General features: G+C 40.0%; 3 protein-coding genes across 3 annotated transcripts in view; 2 read left to right on the forward strand and 1 right to left on the reverse strand.

Annotated features, from left to right (window-relative positions):
* Positions 1 to 2,786, reverse strand: part of LOC134752790 (atos homolog protein A) — a 69,880-nt gene extending 67,094 nt beyond the window's left edge. Inside the window, exon 1 of the mRNA XM_063688500.1 lies at positions 2,563 to 2,786. The gene's annotated coding sequence lies outside the window, so the exon portion shown is untranslated. The remainder of the gene's footprint in view (positions 1 to 2,562) is intronic.
* Positions 2,787 to 3,539: 753 nt separating this feature from the next.
* LOC134752686 (testis-expressed protein 9-like) lies at positions 3,540 to 6,418 on the forward strand. The gene is made up of 6 exons (XM_063688363.1): positions 3,540 to 3,676; positions 3,999 to 4,323; positions 4,920 to 5,017; positions 5,162 to 5,302; positions 5,732 to 5,899; positions 6,207 to 6,418. Exons 1-6 carry the CDS (start codon positions 3,572 to 3,574, stop codon positions 6,414 to 6,416), a joined length of 1,047 nt encoding a protein of 348 aa, XP_063544433.1. The 5' UTR covers positions 3,540 to 3,571; the 3' UTR covers positions 6,417 to 6,418.
* Positions 6,419 to 7,163: 745 nt separating this feature from the next.
* Positions 7,164 to 18,988, forward strand: LOC134752774 (BTB/POZ domain-containing protein 10). The gene is made up of 6 exons (XM_063688470.1): positions 7,164 to 7,659; positions 14,360 to 14,556; positions 15,091 to 15,344; positions 17,185 to 17,280; positions 17,614 to 17,815; positions 18,512 to 18,988. Exons 1-6 carry the CDS (start codon positions 7,299 to 7,301, stop codon positions 18,557 to 18,559), a joined length of 1,158 nt encoding a protein of 385 aa, XP_063544540.1. The 5' UTR covers positions 7,164 to 7,298; the 3' UTR covers positions 18,560 to 18,988.

Genomic DNA, 18,988 nt, shown 5'->3' on the forward strand with positions numbered 1-18,988 from the left:
TGTGTTCCTGCCGGTGAGTAAGGTTGCCAGAGCTCAACGAGGGAGTGGAGTGTTAGGGTCGGCAACGCGCGTGTAATATCTCCGGTGTTGCAGGCGTCCATATGCTACGGTAACTGCTTACCATCAGGCGGGCCGTATGCTTGTTTGCCACCGACGTGGTATAAAAAAAAAATACTTAAATACTTTCGGGTTTTAATCGGCTATAGCTTAGGATATTTTCAAACAGAACTAATGTATGTGTACTGCACAGCGCACAGCTGTAAACGAGAAAAGAAAGTACGTAAGTTTGTTGACTTTACGTAGTAGATAAATTATTTATCTTAGTTTACATCACTACAATGTATTTTTAGATTTACTACTCAATGCTAATATTTTGTTTTTTTTTTTGTTTTCATAATGGGTTTCATATGTATAGGTAAAGTAGTCCCAAAATGGAATAATGTGTAGTAATGTCCAACCTCCAAACTAAATTTTGTCGGTTTCAAACGAAACTGGAAACTTGTTAAAATCATCCTTATGTGCAACGGACAATATAATTAGCTTGAAAATGTCACATTCATTGTGAATCAAATCGACTTCATCGATTGCAAATTAAAACAGGGATAGTTAAATCAGGTACGACTTACGAGTCGGGGCTAGGGTTGTCATACGTCAGGATTTGTCCGGACATGTCAGGATTTTTGACCCTTTGTCCGGATTGCGGCCGGACTTGGCAAGTGTCAGGATTTTTAGGAATGACCCACCGCAGAGCGCAGCGCGCCGCTGGGGGGCGTCGTTAAAGCTACGCCAAATCTGTTACAAGAAATGTCAGGATTTTTAGCGTGATGTCAGGGTTTTTATCAGGACATGTAATTTTTCCACATGGCAACCCTAGTCGGGGCGAATGTAGCGACCGATTGGCCTAAAGACATTCAACAATAAGTAACTAGTAACCACTGGTAACTAAATAGTACAAAATCATGGTTGATTGACAGATTGTTGACATCCGTTTTGGCAGCCCTTCGTGCCGCCTGCCGATCTATATATCTCGGAAATGTGATTTCCGAGTCCAAAGCGAGCTCCAAAACCTTCAAATGACTTCGTTAAATACGGATCCGCCACTACCGTGTGAGCAAGCCAGTGCTGTGCACGTATATAGCGCTGTCTCGCTCGCACACCGGAGCGGCGTGCGGATCCGCTTCAGTGCGATAAAAGCGTAAAGGCGTTGGTAAGAGTTGCTGTAATTATGAGACCTGTTAAACGTCAAATTACTTTTAAAAATCAAGGTCTAAGATAATGAAACGAGGTAGTGATTAATAGTTTTAGAGGAGCAATTGGCAATATTAAATTGTGAACCTATATTACACACCATTTTTATTTCAATTTTCATATTTATATACATATTTAAATTAAATATGAAAATTGAAAACTAACATAACTTGCATCAGATAAACAGGAAGCTAGGTAAGTATATTAATAAAATTAAGCAGAAAAAAATATTTTAGGAAAATTGTCTAATTCATCCATAAAGATTATTTTTTTAGACTTAAGATGGGTATTCACTTTTCCATCAAGTTATAAAGTTTTATTTGGTCCAATGCCAATGTAAGCAGGTAGGTAATTAAAATGATTTAATATTTGTAGTTAAGTAAAATTGGCTAAATATATATATATAAAAAAACAAGCCTGCTTTTACCGTAGATTATGATTTTAGAAAAAATGAAACGTGGGGTAGCCTGAACCGCCATGTTTCATACAAAATGGCCGATACTGACGTCATAACAGCTGTTCGGGTGCGAGACAGGTAAACTATTACTGTCATTATTCAGAATGAAGATCCAAAGTTCACTGTTAAACAGTCTAAGGGTTTTACAAACAGCATTAGTAATGGCAATTAAGACCGAATAAACCAAAGAATATAATTCTCACTGAATAAACAAATTTATACCATACTACTTCATTGTATAAACAAGCAAAACAAATTTTGACAGAAATCTTAAGTAATAATTAACACGTCAAACACATATACGAAGATAAACATTCGTTCAAAAGGTGAAAAATTACCGTTCTTCCAACATAGGTTCACGTTCACAATCTAGATTTCGAACCGGTAAAATCGATAAAAAACGCAAAGCACTAACCGGACTGTCGGACAGGTCTAAAGGGCTTGGCTGAGAGCTTAACCCGTTATAAAAAAAACTTATGCCTTGGGCCAAAAGTTCCAACACCCAGTTAAAAAACAGCTGATTTATCTTTACATGATCAATTCAGTAACATTACTAGAAGTAAAATTCCCGAAAAACTTTTTTGTTGTTTTTCACGGAAAGAAACTTCAGTAAATAAAGTATGTATGCTAATAACCAGCCAATATACGTTGCGTTCTCTTTGTAAAGAACTTAAATGGAACAAAATACTCTGCAAACTGCCCGAGTATCATGCCAAACCTGTGTACCTAATAACTTTCTAAGCCCGTGGAGGATCACACGGCAAGCAAAATTAACACGAACACGAAGCAAATAGCTGTCCGATCATGTATTTTATGCGGTGAAACCACACTGGAACCCAAACATATGGTTTACATACCTTTTTTTATTAGCAAACTTGGTCGTCAACTCCACTTAATAACACCTACGCTATAATATCACACTCCGATAATCGTGTCTTTTTCTCTTCAAATACATTATTACACTGTGAGACAAGTCCGGACACGCAGAAACGCTGTCCAAAAGGATTTTTCTCAGGTAAAACGCTTTGATAAATCTGAGCGAGCGTCCAAGTATCGCTCGCTCTAGTCGCAAACTAAAATGTCAGCTGGTTTCGAACTCTCCCATTGGCCAATCGATTGCAAGAAACCAATGAAATGGTGGTACAGACACAGTTTTAACGTCCTATCTCCTTTTGCAGTCTCTTGTCTCGCTCACACCCAGTAATAGCTCAGCGACCTTGATACGATTTTCATGCAATCATTAGCATTTTTCCAACCAATTTTGTTGACAATATATGTTTTTTAATTCAATCCATAAATTTTCATTGCGTTGTAAAAGTTTTATGCCATAGGTTTCTAGAAATAGATCATATGGGAGACAAAGCAATGTGTCAACAATTATAATATGTGTCTGTAGCACGAGAATCATGGCATATTGACATTTGAAAAACTGTTCTCATTGGTCGATGCACAGCTGTTTTTGACGCGAGTCGGCCATATTTGTTTAGAACATTTTTCAATGCTAGATGGCAGCTCAATGTGGCCAACAACGACTAAAATAGTAATTCAACAGTAAAAAAATAACGTCAATAAAAGATTTGATAATATTATATGAATTACTGATAAATTCTGTTTTTATATATTCCTTGAGTGCATATAAAATCTAAAAAAGATATCGTATGACTTTAAGTATAGTCAAGTAACTGTATTGATCATCACATAACATTGTCATAGCAACGAGTTTGTTTGATTACAATATTACGCAACCAAATCAAAGAGGTTTCTGAATACTAGTAGTTTTCAGTAAAACAACCGCACGTTGTTTATAATCGGATAATTGATCTGGATATTTATCGTTAACTTTCCTGTGATAACATTTCCATTAAAATGGATTCCGCTGACTTACTTGAGAAGGAAAAAGAGTTTAAAAAGCTAAATAAACAATTAGAAAAGAAGACAGAGAGTTTGATGAAGCAAATAGAAAAAGCAATGGTAAGTCGATTGATACTCAATACTTTTGCCGTTTTGCTATAGTTCATGAGTCGAATAAACAAAAATATTTACTACAGCGCCATCTAACGAGTGTTGTAAAGCTAAGCTAGTTATTTTATGGGTATTTCCATGAAGCTATTTTAAATTTGCTCTACATCCGTGGGTATTTCACTCAGATTCCACTTAATTCACTTTCTTTATAAGTTTACCTACTACAAATGGCATTAACAACGCCATGACCTATATTTATTTTAAATATTATTTTGGCGTAAGGCGTAAGTAAATATAGAAACATTAGAAACTAAATGTTTTTTTGTTTCAGCAAAAGCCAGATTTTTTCTCAGAAATATCTCAAAATATTTCACTACATGAACACTCAAATTATAAAAAACATTGCTGCGACACTCCTAAATCCAGCCCGTCTCCAAAAAATACTCCAACAAAAATTAAAACAAAATCACCCGCCAAAATAACTGTCAAGCCTGAACCGGAGACAAATTGTAAATACCACGGCTGTGACCATCATGCCACTCATTCCAGTGATTTTGGAATGCTGGAAAAACGAAGGGACTTCAATAATGAGTTTTTACATGCTTTTGTTATAATGAATATACAGGAAAAGGTTCTGCCGTCATCTTTTGCTAAAGGTGAGAAAATTAATTAAATTAAAGCAGTGTAATTTTTTCTAACGGCCTCTCTAAACGTCAGAACGTCGCCTATAAGCCGTAACAGACTACCGCAACGCGACTTTGGTGCGCCGCACCCAATAAGTGAGAGCGAGAAATAGATATCTGTTCCTCGCTGTCACTTATGGGTGCGGCGCACCAAGGTCGCGGTGCAGTGCGGTAGTCTGCTACGGATTTATAATAGCATGTGATCAAGCATGCGATTTGCAATACCTATACGACTACAACAACGGCAACTTTATTCAATTTCAATTCAATTTATTTATTTCGCTTGAACATACACAGTTGTTATGGTTACATGTCATTGGGATGTTATAGGTACATACTGTAGCTATTAAGTGTTACATGCATGTATGGTCTACCACAATATGCATGCAAAATCTTAGACTAAATAAATAAATAAAAATCGAAATCGATCTCTGGTGTTGCGGGTGTCCATGGGCGGCGGTAATCGCTTTCCATCAGGTGATCCGTCTGCTCGTTTGCCTCCTATTTCATAAAAAAAAAAAAATTGGTCGATATTCAACTCATTATCTATCTGATGCTTTATTTTTCAGATGGTACAACTATGGAAAGTGTATGTAAATTCTTGACATCCAAGGCAAAACTGCTGCAGGAACAAGTAGACAAATTGCAGGCGACTATTGACAAGAAAGTAAGGTTTTTCTCTTCGTGAAAACGTTTGTAAATTGACGACGCCGTTTGTAAACGGCGGATTCTTACAAAATGCCTGCGACATATAGATAAGCATAGACTTCCTTCGTGTAATCTTAAATCCTGACCTACATGTTGATTACAGGCGTCACAATGTGAGAAACATCTGGCGCGCCAAGCAGACCTGGAATCTGAGAGGCTGACGTTTTTGAACAACATTAACAACTTGAATGCTGAGCTGAGTAGCGTTAAGGCTAAGTGTGCGTCGCTGCAAAACCGGCTTAATGTAAGTCTTCAGAAACTTCCTGCCTCGCATAGCTAAACTGTGGAATGAACTGTCGTCCGCGGATATTCAAACCTTCGACAAAAGAGAATCTTCCATCTTAAAGGAAGGCAGCGCACTTACAACCAGTATGGTGTTGGAGGTGTCCATGAGCGACGGTAATCGCATAACATTATGCGATTCGTCTGCTCGTTTGCCTCCTATATCATTTAAAAAGACCTGTTGATGATTTCGGTAGTTTTTTTGAGCAATTATACAGCATGCCCGCGTCGTATAGCTCCTCTTTGGTAGAATCCACGAATCAGATGGATACACGCAGCCCGTCCGGCTTGAACCTTCATGGAAATGTGACTTTACTTCTTTTACTACGCGGTCTCACAGCAGGCGACTTATGATAATAAAATATATTGTTTTCTTGATACGTGTTCCCAGGAAAAAGAGCGTATTTGCGAGAAACAGAGATCTGAGTTAGACAGTCAAGCATGCCGTATGAAGATGCTGACATCGAAGATTGCCAGCGAAGAGTCCAAACAGAGCGCTTACGAGAGAACTGTCGATAAGTTGCGGAAGGAACTCGAGAGTGCTAAGATCGTTGAAAAGGTTTGCTTACTTAAGACAATATTAAGTATTTCAATTATTAAAGCGCCGCAGGATCCCAAGAATCTGTGTGAGAACCGCCTAGAATTATCGTCACAAAAGCGATTGTAATATTAAATTGCATCGTAAAAGTGCCATTCTTTTATAAGGTATCGGTAAAAAATAAACGTTTTGTTTGTGATATAATATAGCTACTTGATACTTGCAGATCATTCCTCACTTGGAATAGAATTCGCATTCATGTATTTTGTTGGTATTTTAATTAATGTCTGAATGAAAGTGTGAAAATTTTAATAACCTGTGATTGCAGGAATTTCGATCAGCATCTCGAGAACTTTCGGCCTCGCATCGCAACGCCATCTCTGGATTAGAGTCACGAACTAAAACGCTGGCGTCTTGTATCCACAAGCAAGCGGAACTCATTGAAAACTTGAAGCGACAAAACGCTTTGTTGACTACAGAAACAGCAATCAAAGCACTTGAAAAAGAGTATTGCAAGTTTTTGGATAAAGATTTCTGATAGTAATCACTGGGTTTTATTTTTGTTCCCATTTTCCATATATGATGCGACATGACAGTAGACAGTAGGCTGTGAAATAAGTTGATACTCTTGTGCAGGGCCGGATCTAGGGTAAAGCGAGTGGAGCGGCCGCTCTAGGCGCCGGATGGCAAGGGGGGCGCCAAATGGCAAATGAGAAAAAAAAAGTTTTAAAAGACGCGAGTGTGTCGCGGGGTATACTAATACTACTCTTTGCGCGGGCCCAAAATACGGTTAGTTTTGCTTTTGGGTAAAAAGCTGCAACGAAAACCCGATTTCGCTCTACCCTAATCAAGGACTCGGGCCGGCACTGCTCTTGTTTGTGCGATAAACATGGAGACTATATAAAGGAGCCAAATCTCTATGTATAAAGTGTCCATCAAAAAACAGTAATTAGGCGGCGCCACCATACGCCGAAATACTACCAAAAACAACCTACGTAATTTGGTCGGGTTATTTGCTGCCTTATATGGTTTATGTTATACTCATGTCCCAGAGCCTAACTAGCGCCACCGGAGGAACTATTATTTACAGCTGAAAGCTGGTCACTTTTGCAATAGTTCTGCCATAAGAGATTGTCGTCCTTTCTATACCGTCCATAGCGATAAAGCTTGTCACGTAATTCGCCTCTAAATATCATGTTAGGATACTTTCGTTTTATCGATTATTATCGAAACCATGAGCCACGAACCTGGCAACATTATTTCCATATCCTTCTAGCAACATCTCTGATCTGTCAAACGTTCGCTGACGTAAAAATTTTCCACGATACATAAAATCTTTGTTTTCACGACGAGAAATCTCAGACGTCCGCAGTTTAAGCCTCAACGGCAGCGCGTAGCTCGTGATGTGATAGTGGCACCCATGTCGGACATGGAGGGCAAAGGCCAGGAGGCCATGACCGAACAGAGGAGACCATTTTTCTACCCAGACAGCAGCAGCGATACCGAGGAATACAGAAGGGACAACGAAGATAGGAGAAAGAGGTTGTCTAAGAGGAATATGCCCCCTATGAGGGCGCGTTTGTCTTCTGCGAGCATGCCTCCGAAGAACCAAGCAAACACGCCGCTTCCTTCGACGTCGTCAGCTCAAGATCCGCCTAGGAACGGAAAGCAGTTATGTGAAGACAGGATTACATTGGTGGTAGACAATACTAGGTTCGTGGTAGACCCAGCGCAATTCACAGCGCATCCAAATACGATGCTTGGCAGGATGTTTAGTTCAGGTACGTTATTTCGTTTGAGTGTTTAAGTCAATGGAATCTTTGCTTGTCATTTTCGGCCCACTTGGATGTAACTGGTTTGAAATTTGACCTATAGATGTGCGCAACAATATTAATCATTAATTATTGTGAAATACTTGTAAAATTTCATATTCTTTTATGAAACTTTGTCAAATATACAAAAATATGTTGTGTTCATAGATACAAAAATGTACTATTAGTCATTCATTGCTTTGTGTAAACATCAGCTCTCATACACTTTGATTGGCCATTATTTCTAGTTATAGTGGCAGTATGAATAAGACACAGAGTATAATATTATTATGATGTACAGTGCAATCAGTGCGTTATTTTTCCTATTGCATGCATGTTGCTTTCTGTAAATATTTGTAAGGGACTCGGCAGGACAGGCTCAGCCTAGTGTCAGAGTCACTGTGAAAAATTTGTTAACAATGTTTTCTGGCAATAAATATTTTTGTATTTTTTGTATTTTGTAATCCCATTAATCCGGCACTAAGGCTGACACAATAGAGCCGAATTAGTGGAAAATTCGGCTTACTGGAAATTAGAGCAAATCTGCATTTATTTTGATATGTTTTTAAGTATGTCATATAAATATTTTTTACTAAAATAATAAATTTTATTGTACACAGATTTATTGTACCTATCAGTGGTGGGATGTTAATCAAATCTGTAGGCAAGCTCGGACTAATAACTAATAGACAATGGCATAGCTTTTGCAATGACAAACTGTGGCAATGCCACTGTGAATATCACATTTCCACAGATCATGTATTTCTTTTGCCGCTATAACAACAAATACTAAAAACAAAATAATATAAATATTTAAGTGGGGCTCTCATACAACAAACATGTTTTTTTGCCGTTTTTTTTTGCGTTATGGTACGGAACCGTTCATGCGCGAGTCCAACTCGCACTTGGCTGGTTTTTAATGAACCATTTGTAACAAGTTCTTACAAATCCCATGCAGATATTGCGACCGGAGTCCGTTGTCAAAAGACAAAGAGCTTTACTTTCTTATCTTTTGTTTACTTACAGCGACAGATGGTTAGCAACTCTTGTGACCTGTGGTTTATAGTTAGATATTATCTAGGTAGGGGTATTGCGTGAACACTTTCGAAACGTACTCACGTTTCGGATATAAACTTATACATACACTACCGCTCAAAAGTATTTAGGCACCCGCAACTTTCACCATACATTTGTATACATTTTTTTTTACAAAATCATACTGTTCGATCGCAGACTCTCTTATATGTTGGATTGAATTTTTATTTAGGTAAATATATTGAGCCTCAAATTGTTGCCAGACATCCTTTAAAATTTCGAGTTTACTTTATGCAACGATTTAAAAAACCCTTATGTACTAGTTTATACAATATAAAACGATTTTGTACTGGAAAACGATTTATGGATTTTTTACTCTTGCCATTTGGTAAATAGGTGATGTCCACGAATATTCTGCACATCATTTTGAAGCTCGATATGTCTGCTAAATTAAAAACGTAAACTGCACAAAAAACTGTTATCCGACTGCGACTTAGCGGTATAATTCTGAAAGTCGATTGTGTATACACTTGTATGGAAAAAATTACGAGTGCCTAAATAGTTATGAGCATTGACGCGATTCGTAGGTATAAATTCGAGCTCGCGCGGAGAGTTGCCTTGAGAGTAGGCCTGCTATGAGGAACCAAGGCTCTAAGTACAAATCTCTTCAACCCTCCCTCCCAATTCCCTTTCAATTAGTTTGTAAGCATTATCGTGTATTTTTATTATGTACCTATGTTACAATGTAGTAAAACACGCGAGCTAGTTCAACACTGTTTTATTATATTAATGTAGGTAGGTACAGTATTTTACAAATACCCTTAACTAATATACTACATCTCATCCCTTTTGGCAAACAAAAACGTAAATATATATATATATATATATATGTGTGTATATGCATTATATAAAAGAAAGTGTTTTATTTTATTTTATACATGGCGTCAAAAGATTAGCCTGCAGTTACATCTTATTTTACAATAAACACAAATATAATCAAATTAACAGGGCACTAGCTAAGTTTCATTAATACGGTGCTACAATAACCTAATACTAAAAGCAATTGTGCAATTTACATTTCCATGCATGACAAAACAGAAATACCATAATGGGTATCTATTTCTATATATATATCTACTCTTAATGTCCGAAATGAACATAAATAACCGGCAAAGCCACCAATGTAATTTGAGTCTTATTGCATAGAAAATAAGGACGCTAATAAATCAATTACTATAGTGGGTATATACTAGGTTCATCTCGGACAAAACAATTATTACATTAAATGAAACACATTTAGCAAGATCCTTACTAACCTACTTATTTGTAACATCTGTGCATCTCTGACTGAATGCTACTATTATACCTATTAAAAGAGGTCATCGATCTTTGCAGCTTCTTTTAACGCCTTAGTTTTAGAACGCGTTAGAGGTGGAACAATATGAGGTAATTGACATTTATTATCCTCTTTTTGTACTGTCGTTGTGCTGGGACCGGGAGCTGAGTTTGACTGACCTACTTCCGCCTTAACTACCACCGGTTCCGAACTCGGGCCGCCCTCAGGCCCCTGGGTCTCCGGCGCCGCCTGGCGAGCCACCAGCTGCCGCCGGTTGCGCCTGTATCTCCGACCCTGGCTATCCGCTACTACAAATGACCGCGGTTCCGGTGCGCTGCCTACCACTGTAACCGGTTTTTTGTCGCTCCCGTCAATCAGTGTCGCCCTTTGCCCTGGCCATAGAGGTGACAATAGTTTAGCAGATCGATCGTAATTTTTCTTTATGTTATCCCTCTGGTGCAATAATCTTTCATAATTTAGTTTATTATCGACGCGTTCATGCAATAATGTAGTTTTAATTGGTAGTTTTGTATGTAAACGCCTACCCATTAACATTTGCGCCGGTGAATCTAAATTGTATCTCGGAGTTGATCTATAATTGAGTAAGCTCAAATAAAAATCTTCCCCCGAGTCTTGGCACTTTTTTATCATGGTTTTAATTGTTTGTACCGTTCGTTCGCTTTTACCGTTAGATTGAGCATATCGCGGAGATGATGTCACATGTTCTATTTCCCAATCAAGCAAAAACTTTTTAAATTCGCACGAGCTGTAAGCGGGGCCGTTATCGGTCACCAACTCCGAAGGAATACCGTGCCGCGAAAACTGATCCTTCATAAAATTTATAACTACTTTGCTAGTCATATTGTTGAGCATGCCTACCTCAACGTAGTTGGAAAAATAATCTACTAAGACTATGTAGTACTTCTTCCTGTACTCAAAGATATCAGAAGCCAGTTTCGACCAAGGCAAATCCGGCAGCGTATGGTGCAGTAGGGGCTCACGGCGCGGGGCAGGCGCATGCAGTGCGCATGCGTTGCAAGCACGTACGCGGCGTTCAACGTCGGCTGACATGCCCGGCCAAAACATTACCTCTCGAGCTCGAGCCCGACGCTTGCATCTATCTATACCTAGGTGCCCTTCGTGTATTTTACATAGCATCTCGTCGCGTAAGCTGCGAGGAATGTAAACACAATCATTTTTAAATATTAAGCCGTCTATGAATTGCAACGACTCACGATATGGCCAAAACATATTAACGCATTCGCTAACATCCCACCTGTATTTGGGCCATCCGTTGCAAATATATTGTATTATCGTTTTACATTCCTCGTCTTTTGCTGTCTGTTGTTTAATTATGTTTAGTTTATTATTACTAACCTGCACGTTTTCAATTAAGAAACACGTTTGCAACTCGACCTCGTCAGTGATGCGATCATGCATCAGCTCTGGCAGCGGCGCGCGCGACAATGTGTCGGCTATGTACATGTACTTACCGGGCGTATACTCGACCCTGAACTCAAAGCCCTGGATTCGCATCATCATGCGCTGTAGTCGCGCGGGTACCGCCGATAGAGGTTTAGTAAATAGAGGTTCTAAGGGCTTATGATCAGTCTGAACTGTCACATCGCGACGGCCATATATATACTGCTTGAACCTCTCCACCGCAAAACAAATGGCCAACATTTCCTTTTCTATCTGAGCATACCGTGTCTGCGTGTCCGTGAGTGTGAGCGAGGCGAACTCCACGGGCCGCCCGCCCTGAAGTAGTACCGCGCCCACCGCCACACTACTCGCATCTACCGAAATTACTACCGGCAGCTCTGTCGAGTATAATGACAGCACTGGTGCTGATGCTATTTTAGCTTTTAATAGGTCAACAGCATTTGAATGATTATGATCCCATATCCATTCCGAATCTTTTTTTAGCAACCCTCGCAGTATAGCCACCGAATCGGAATAGTTCTGAATAAACTTTGATAAATAGTTTACTACCCCAAGAAATCTTTCTAAACCCTTCCGGTCCTCAGGATAGGGCATTTCCATGATGGCACGAACCTTCGAATCATCTGGGCGCATTCCTTGTTTATCAAATTTGTGGCCTAAGTAAATAATTTTCGTTACACAAAACTTACATTTTTCTTTGTTGAACCTAATGCCAATTTCCTTTGACCTTTGCAACAAACGCTCTAATCGAGCGTCATGTTCCTCTCGTGTACTACCCCAAACAATGACGTCATCGATGAAACTTTCAACACCATCTAAATCCTCTAGGTATTGTCTTAACGTGGCATGAAATACCTCAGGGGCACAATTTACCCCATAAGGTAAACGAAGAAATTGGTACCTACCGAAGGGAGTCGCGAATGTGCAGAGGTCGGCACTGGCGTCGTCCAGCTGCACCATCCAGAACCCTGAGCGCGCGTCGAGCACGCTGAAGTAGCGCGCGCCGCGTAAACGCACGGCCAGCTCGCTCACTGTGAGCAGAGAGTACTGCGCGCGCCGCACCGCGCGGTTTAACGGTCGGGGATCCAAGCAAACTCTAAGGTCACCGTTTTTTTTCGCTACCAAAACAATAGCATTAACCCATTCGGTAGGGTGTGATACCTTTCTTATTACGCCTATTTTTTCCATGCGCTGTAATTCAGTATGTAACTTATCACGCAAACCTAATGGAATTTTTCTCGTTGGGCACACTACCGGTTGAACATTAACGTCAACTATTATTTTATACTTACCGGGTAATTTTCCTAGGCCCTCAAAAAGATCACAGTAATTCTCTAATTGAATAGCATCAATCCGGCGCACCAAACCTAACGTCACACAGCCTCTCAGTCCCAGTATATTTCGACAATTTAAATCAGTCACGATACACTTTAACTCATATTGTTTATTTCTACAAGATATCAACAATGTGCACTTACCTATAATAGGTATATTGTGTTTGGTATATGAGTACGCGCGCTTAAGAACCGGTTTCAATTCGCTTAATTTTAATCCCAAATTTAAGTACTCGGCCCTTGATATTACATTTAACATAGACCCCGTATCTAGCTTAAATGTTATACGTTTGTTATTACATGTCATAAACTCGAGCCATTCTTTCGGTGGTTTAGACTTAGAGTCCTGGTTAACAACATCAACGTAAAACATACCGTCCTCCTCGTCCTCCGCCAAATGACATACCTGGTCACGTATCACTTTACGTTGACGACACATTTTAGCGAAATGCCCTCTTTGCTCACACACATAACACAAGGCACTGTACGCTGGGCAGTGCTCATCCTGAGCGCACCACCCTCCACCGCACGTCGCGCAGGGTCGGCGCGATGATCCCGGCGCGCCCGCGCCGGCCGGCGGCCGCCCGCCGCGCCGCGCTCCGCGCCGGGTGGTCGCGCGCCGCCGTCCGCCGGCGCTCGCGCGCGCTCCGCCACCTCCTCGCGCACCAGATCCCCACACGGCATCTACTCGAACGTCCGCTGCACCTGACGCACCTCCACCGACACAACGACTCTCCTCGTGCGACATCTCCGCCGCCTGACAAATTTGCACCGCTTTTGCGAGCGTTAAATCTTCCGTGCGAAATAATCTATCACGAATAACATTATTATTAATCCCGCACACGATTCTGTCGCGAATTAATTCGTCTGTCAACTTGCCAAACTTGCAAGTCTGAGTTAACACTCGCAGCGCTGTAACCCATTGATCGATGCTTTCACCTTCCTCTTGGTTCCTTACAAAAAACTTATACCGAGCCACCGTGATATTTGGCTTCGTTCCGAAGTGGTCATCAAATTTTTTCAATACCGTGGTGATGTTCTCACTCTCTGTATCTGTCAATGATAACGCAGTGTATACTTCGTAGCCGGCTGATCCAATGAGGTTGACTAGCAGACCTGCCTGGACATCGGCAGACTCTTTGCTCACTCCGGAGGCTTTCAAAAACACCATAAATTGCTTTTTCCACTTGCGCCACGCCTCGGCCCGCGCAGCCGGCCCGCCTTCTAAAAGCAATTCCGCCGGAGGACGCGCGTGTTCCATTGTGTTTTTAATTTCACAACCACTAATAAACTTAAAACTCGCTGAAATAAGCCACTAACGCACCAAATAATAGCAAACTTTAAATTAATTAGTGACCACCGCTGTCACCATGTAGTAAAACACGCGAGCTAGTTCAACACTGTTTTATTATATTAATGTAGGTAGGTACAGTATTTTACAAATACCCTTAACTAATATACTACAACAACTTCTTGAATAAACGTCTTTTATTATTATTATTATTAAATCTTTGTCTTTCAGGTCTAGAATTCACGCATCCCAATGAGCGAGGAGAGTATGAGGTGGCTGAAGGCATCTCTGCAACAGTGTTCAGAGCTATTCTCGAGTACTACCGGGGCGGAGCTATCCGGTGCCCGCCAGCCGTGTCCGTTCAGGAGCTAAGAGAGGCTTGCGACTATCTGCTGGTGCCGTTTGACGCTGATACTGTTAGATGCCAGGTATGAATTGCTATATAAATAATTTTTATTTTTTCGAATAGGGAATACAGGGCCTCTCTATCACTCTTGCATATTCGATCAATAGGCAGTGCTTGTATGGGAAATCAATAAAAAGCAGATTGGATAAAAAATAAGCTACCCAAATTACTAAGTCTATGCAGACGAAGACGCGGGCAAAAGCTAGTAAAAGATACAGCTGAAAGAAAAACAATTGAGTAAAGATAGAGGCGGCAGACAACAGGCTGTCTTATCGCTAAAGAGCGAGACAACATGCGGTCTTATCGCTAAAGAGCCGTCTCTTTCAGACAACCTTGGGGTAGCTTGGGGGGGCTTGGGGAGTAGATTGTTAATGAAGGGATGAAAGGCACTCATTTAATTCGACGTAAAAACATACATACATTTTTTAGACTGGTCTACCTGTGAACTTTGTAAAGGGTTCGAAACGTCAGGATATATTTTAAATTCTTTATTTGCAAGTAATCCATAAGCATCGCAGTAATCAAAGACATATTATAAACTTCCACCACATTTCAGAACCTGCGAGGCCTCCTCCACGAGCTGTCCAACGAGGGCGCCCGGAGGCAGTTCGAGAACTTCCTTGAGAAGCTCATCCTGCCACTCATGGTGCAGTCAGCCCGCCGCGGTGACCGCGAGTGCCACGCTGTGGTGCTGCTCGATGATGATGCAGTGGAGTGGGACGAGCAGTATCCCCCGCAGATGGGGGATGAATACAGTCAGACTGTGCTTTCCACGCCGCTGTATAGGTTCTTCAAGTATATTGAGAACAGGTCAGTATAGTTGCGTGAATCAACTTTTTTTGTTTACCTGGTTTGGTTTATATGGTTACGTCGCTTGGCTTACTTTAAAATAGTCAATAAATGAAATATTTTATCAAACAAGCGTTCTTTGGTATTCTTAAGACCTTATTTTATAGGCTTTCTGTGGAGCTTGGTCAATTTGTGTAAGAATGTCGTACAATATTTATTTAATATTGACTAATCTACTAATCAGTGGGGGCCAAATAATTAAAACAGTGGGGGCCAACTGGATATGGGAGGCCCAAGACCGAAGAAAGTGGCAGATTCTGGAAGAGGCCTATACCTCTTAGGAGGGTTCTGGAGTGATCATTAGATATTAGACATTTAGAAAAATTTAGATTAAGTTTCAACCCAGAAATAAAAGGCTTTTTTATTTATTTATTATTAATCTACTAATCTGCGCTGGTGGCCTAGCGGTAAGAGCGTGCGACTTTCAATCCGGAGGTCGCGGGTTCAAACCCCGGCTCGTACCAATGAGTTTTTCGAAACTTATGTACGAAATATCATTTGATATTTACAAGACGCTTTTCGGTGAAGGAAAACTCCCAACAAGGCCTAGTTTCCCCTCTGGGTTGGATGGTCAGATGGCAGTTTCTTTCGTAAAAACTAGTGTCTACGCCAATTCTCGGGATTAGTTGCCAAGCGGACCCCAGGCTCCTATGAGCCGTGGCATAAAGCCGAGCTAACGCGAGGAAGATGATGATGATTGACTTATCTACTAGTCATAAAATAAATATGTGTTACAGCATTTTTTATAATAATCTTTGTGAGTTTTGTGACTATAGGTATTATGATTTATGACTCATGGGACAGAAAAACGGCAAAAAAACAAGTTCGTGAACCCATTTACACGTAAAGGCGGAACACGTTACGAGATTTTTTACTTTTGGTGGTCATTTGTTATATTTATTTACGTTCATAATTATTATTGCGGTGGGAAGGCGGGATCATTCATAACATTACTCATACTCATTTATTGATAATATTCTTAAAATATTACATGTCAACATCAGAAAATACATTTATAAATTAAGTCATATTAACAAAATATGTTTAAAATTTAAATTACAATAAAATCGTTATGTCCAATTAATTAAAATTAAAATTAAATAATTAAAATATATGAGCCATGTAAATGACTTCAATATCCTGGCTGAAGAAGCGGCTGCTTACCTGAGTAGGGCGAAATTTTAATTGCAAGTTGTTAGAATAATATGAGTATTCTCTAAAGTTTTGTATCCAGTGACATGTAACGAAGCCATACGATAAATAAATAAGATTAAAATTAGTATAAATCAGGGATAAAAATAAATATCATTTGATTAAATAGGTACATTGTTATTTTGGTAATACAATAATTAATTATTATTTTTGTCAGTCTAAAAATAACAGTACAAAAGGTCTTATTATTAAGCCATTATTTCAGCTTGTTATTATGTGGTATTTTCTATAAAAAGGGACCTTATTGTCGATGGCGCTTACGGCATTATAAACGATGCTCCGATATAATTAGGATTACCATCAGGTGATCTGTCTGCTCGTTTGCCTCCTATTTCATAAAATAATAATAATAATAATAATTACAATATGCCGCGCGACGCTGTGCGGCGTAAGGGCCATCGACAATAGGTCCCTTTTCATAGAAAATGCCCCAAATACGTAAGTGAGTATTAACGGGTTAGCACTGATTGACTAGCACGTTATTCGCGGATTAGCAAATGTTTTTGTTTTAATTTAGAATTTTTCAGACATTTTGTTTTGTGAAATCATTATGACATTGTGATATTAAATATGTTTTCTTTATTTACAGAGATGTGGCGAAGCAAGTGATGAAGGAGCGAGGGCTCAAAAAAATTCGTCTCGGCGTTGAGGGCTACCCGACATACAAAGAGAAAGTTCGTAAAAGGTAGAGAAAGTCACTTACTTATTATACTAAAAAAACAAAAAACTAATATATAATAGAAATATGTTAAGGGTCCCCGGCAAGCTCGGTTCTCAGTCTGAAGCTACATAAACTAATTACAGACATAGATATACCTGATCCTATTGTAAGTACATAGTTTTAGAGCAATCTAGCTAGTCGTTTTAAAATGAGAGCGGAACTACGTTTGTATGGACAACCGAGCTTGCGCGAGACCCTTAAGAAATAAAACTATGAAAACGGATTATATCGCGTATATTGAATTCATAGTTTTATTTCATGAGTAACTATTGCTATCAAAAACCCTTAAATTTGCAGGCCCGGAGGCCGAGCCGAAGTGATATACAACTACGTCCAACGTCCCTTCATCCATATGTCCTGGGAGAAGGAGGAGGCCAAGAGCCGCCACGTGGACTTCCAGTGCTTCAAGTCCAAGAGCGTCACCAACCTGGCCGAGGCCACCGCCGACCCGGTCATGGAGCTGGAGAACAGGGTGCGCGAGCTGGAGGTGGAAGTCCAGGTATGTCACCTGGCAGCTGAACTTGCTGCGCTCTAATGGGTCATCGGAGCTAGCTAATGGAGTAACTAATGGAGCGCGCTTTGCGCACTTCTTCTTAGGGCGCCGTGCACTTCTTACCTGCATTTCGTTTATTTATTGTACGAGTAATGCACACAATTTCTTTTCTTCGAAAAATAACTAATTTAATACAGAAATGTTCTAAATTTTTTTTTTCTTTCGTATTCAATCAATGTTTTATTTATTAACCAAAAGTACATACAATAAACAAACAAGGAATGAAGATAAAATTAATAACTTGAATCTAAACCTTAAACCCTAAATAACTAAACCAAAACTACAACTAAATATAAAAAATACCTCCCCCAAATCCCCCGCTTCCGGCATAGACCCCAGAATGAAAGCGGCGTTACCTCTTAGCATCGCTAAATATAAATCATTCTTTACATCGAAATGTCAAAAATATTATTTTTGTGACAAGTCAACTAGTGTTGCCACTATGTTTCGCCTTGGAAGTAGGAAGTAAGTAAATAGTTCATGTAAACCAGCGTATTTACTTCCTAGCAGAAATTCCTATAGAACTGAAAAAGCCAATGAAAGTATATAATTGTGTACAATTATTTATAAAGTGTATAATTGTGTACAATTATTTATAAAGTATATAACTATATGTATTAGCACAAAAATGTTTGTTTCCAGCCCGAGCCTCCAGCGGAGCTCCCCGCAGAAGAGGAACCGGCGCAGTGACCCGCTCGTACCGCGCTAGCGCTCTTAGCTAGCTTCTGTTGGCACTACGCCTGACGATATACCACTCTTATACCACGTTGTACCACTCTTATACAAAAGAGTATCACTCTTATACCATGGAGATCACTGTATACACTAGTAGGTTGGCTTATCAGAGTCCTTAGCTACAGTGACCCGCTCGTACCGCGCTAGCGCTCTTAGCTAGCTTTTGATCGCACTACGCCTGACGGTATACTACTATTATACCATGTTATACCACTCTTATACCATGGAGACCGCTGTATACACTAGAAGGTTGGCTTATCAGAGTCATTTGCTACAGATACTAGAAACGGCGCAGTGACCCGCCCGTACCGCACTAGCGCTCTTTGCTAGCTTTTGTTCGCACTACGCCTGACGTTATACCACTCTTATACAATGTTATACCAC

The sequence above is a fragment of the Cydia strobilella genome, chromosome 25 (assembly GCF_947568885.1).
Source record: "Cydia strobilella chromosome 25, ilCydStro3.1, whole genome shotgun sequence".
Classification (NCBI taxonomy): domain Eukaryota; kingdom Metazoa; phylum Arthropoda; class Insecta; order Lepidoptera; family Tortricidae; genus Cydia; species Cydia strobilella.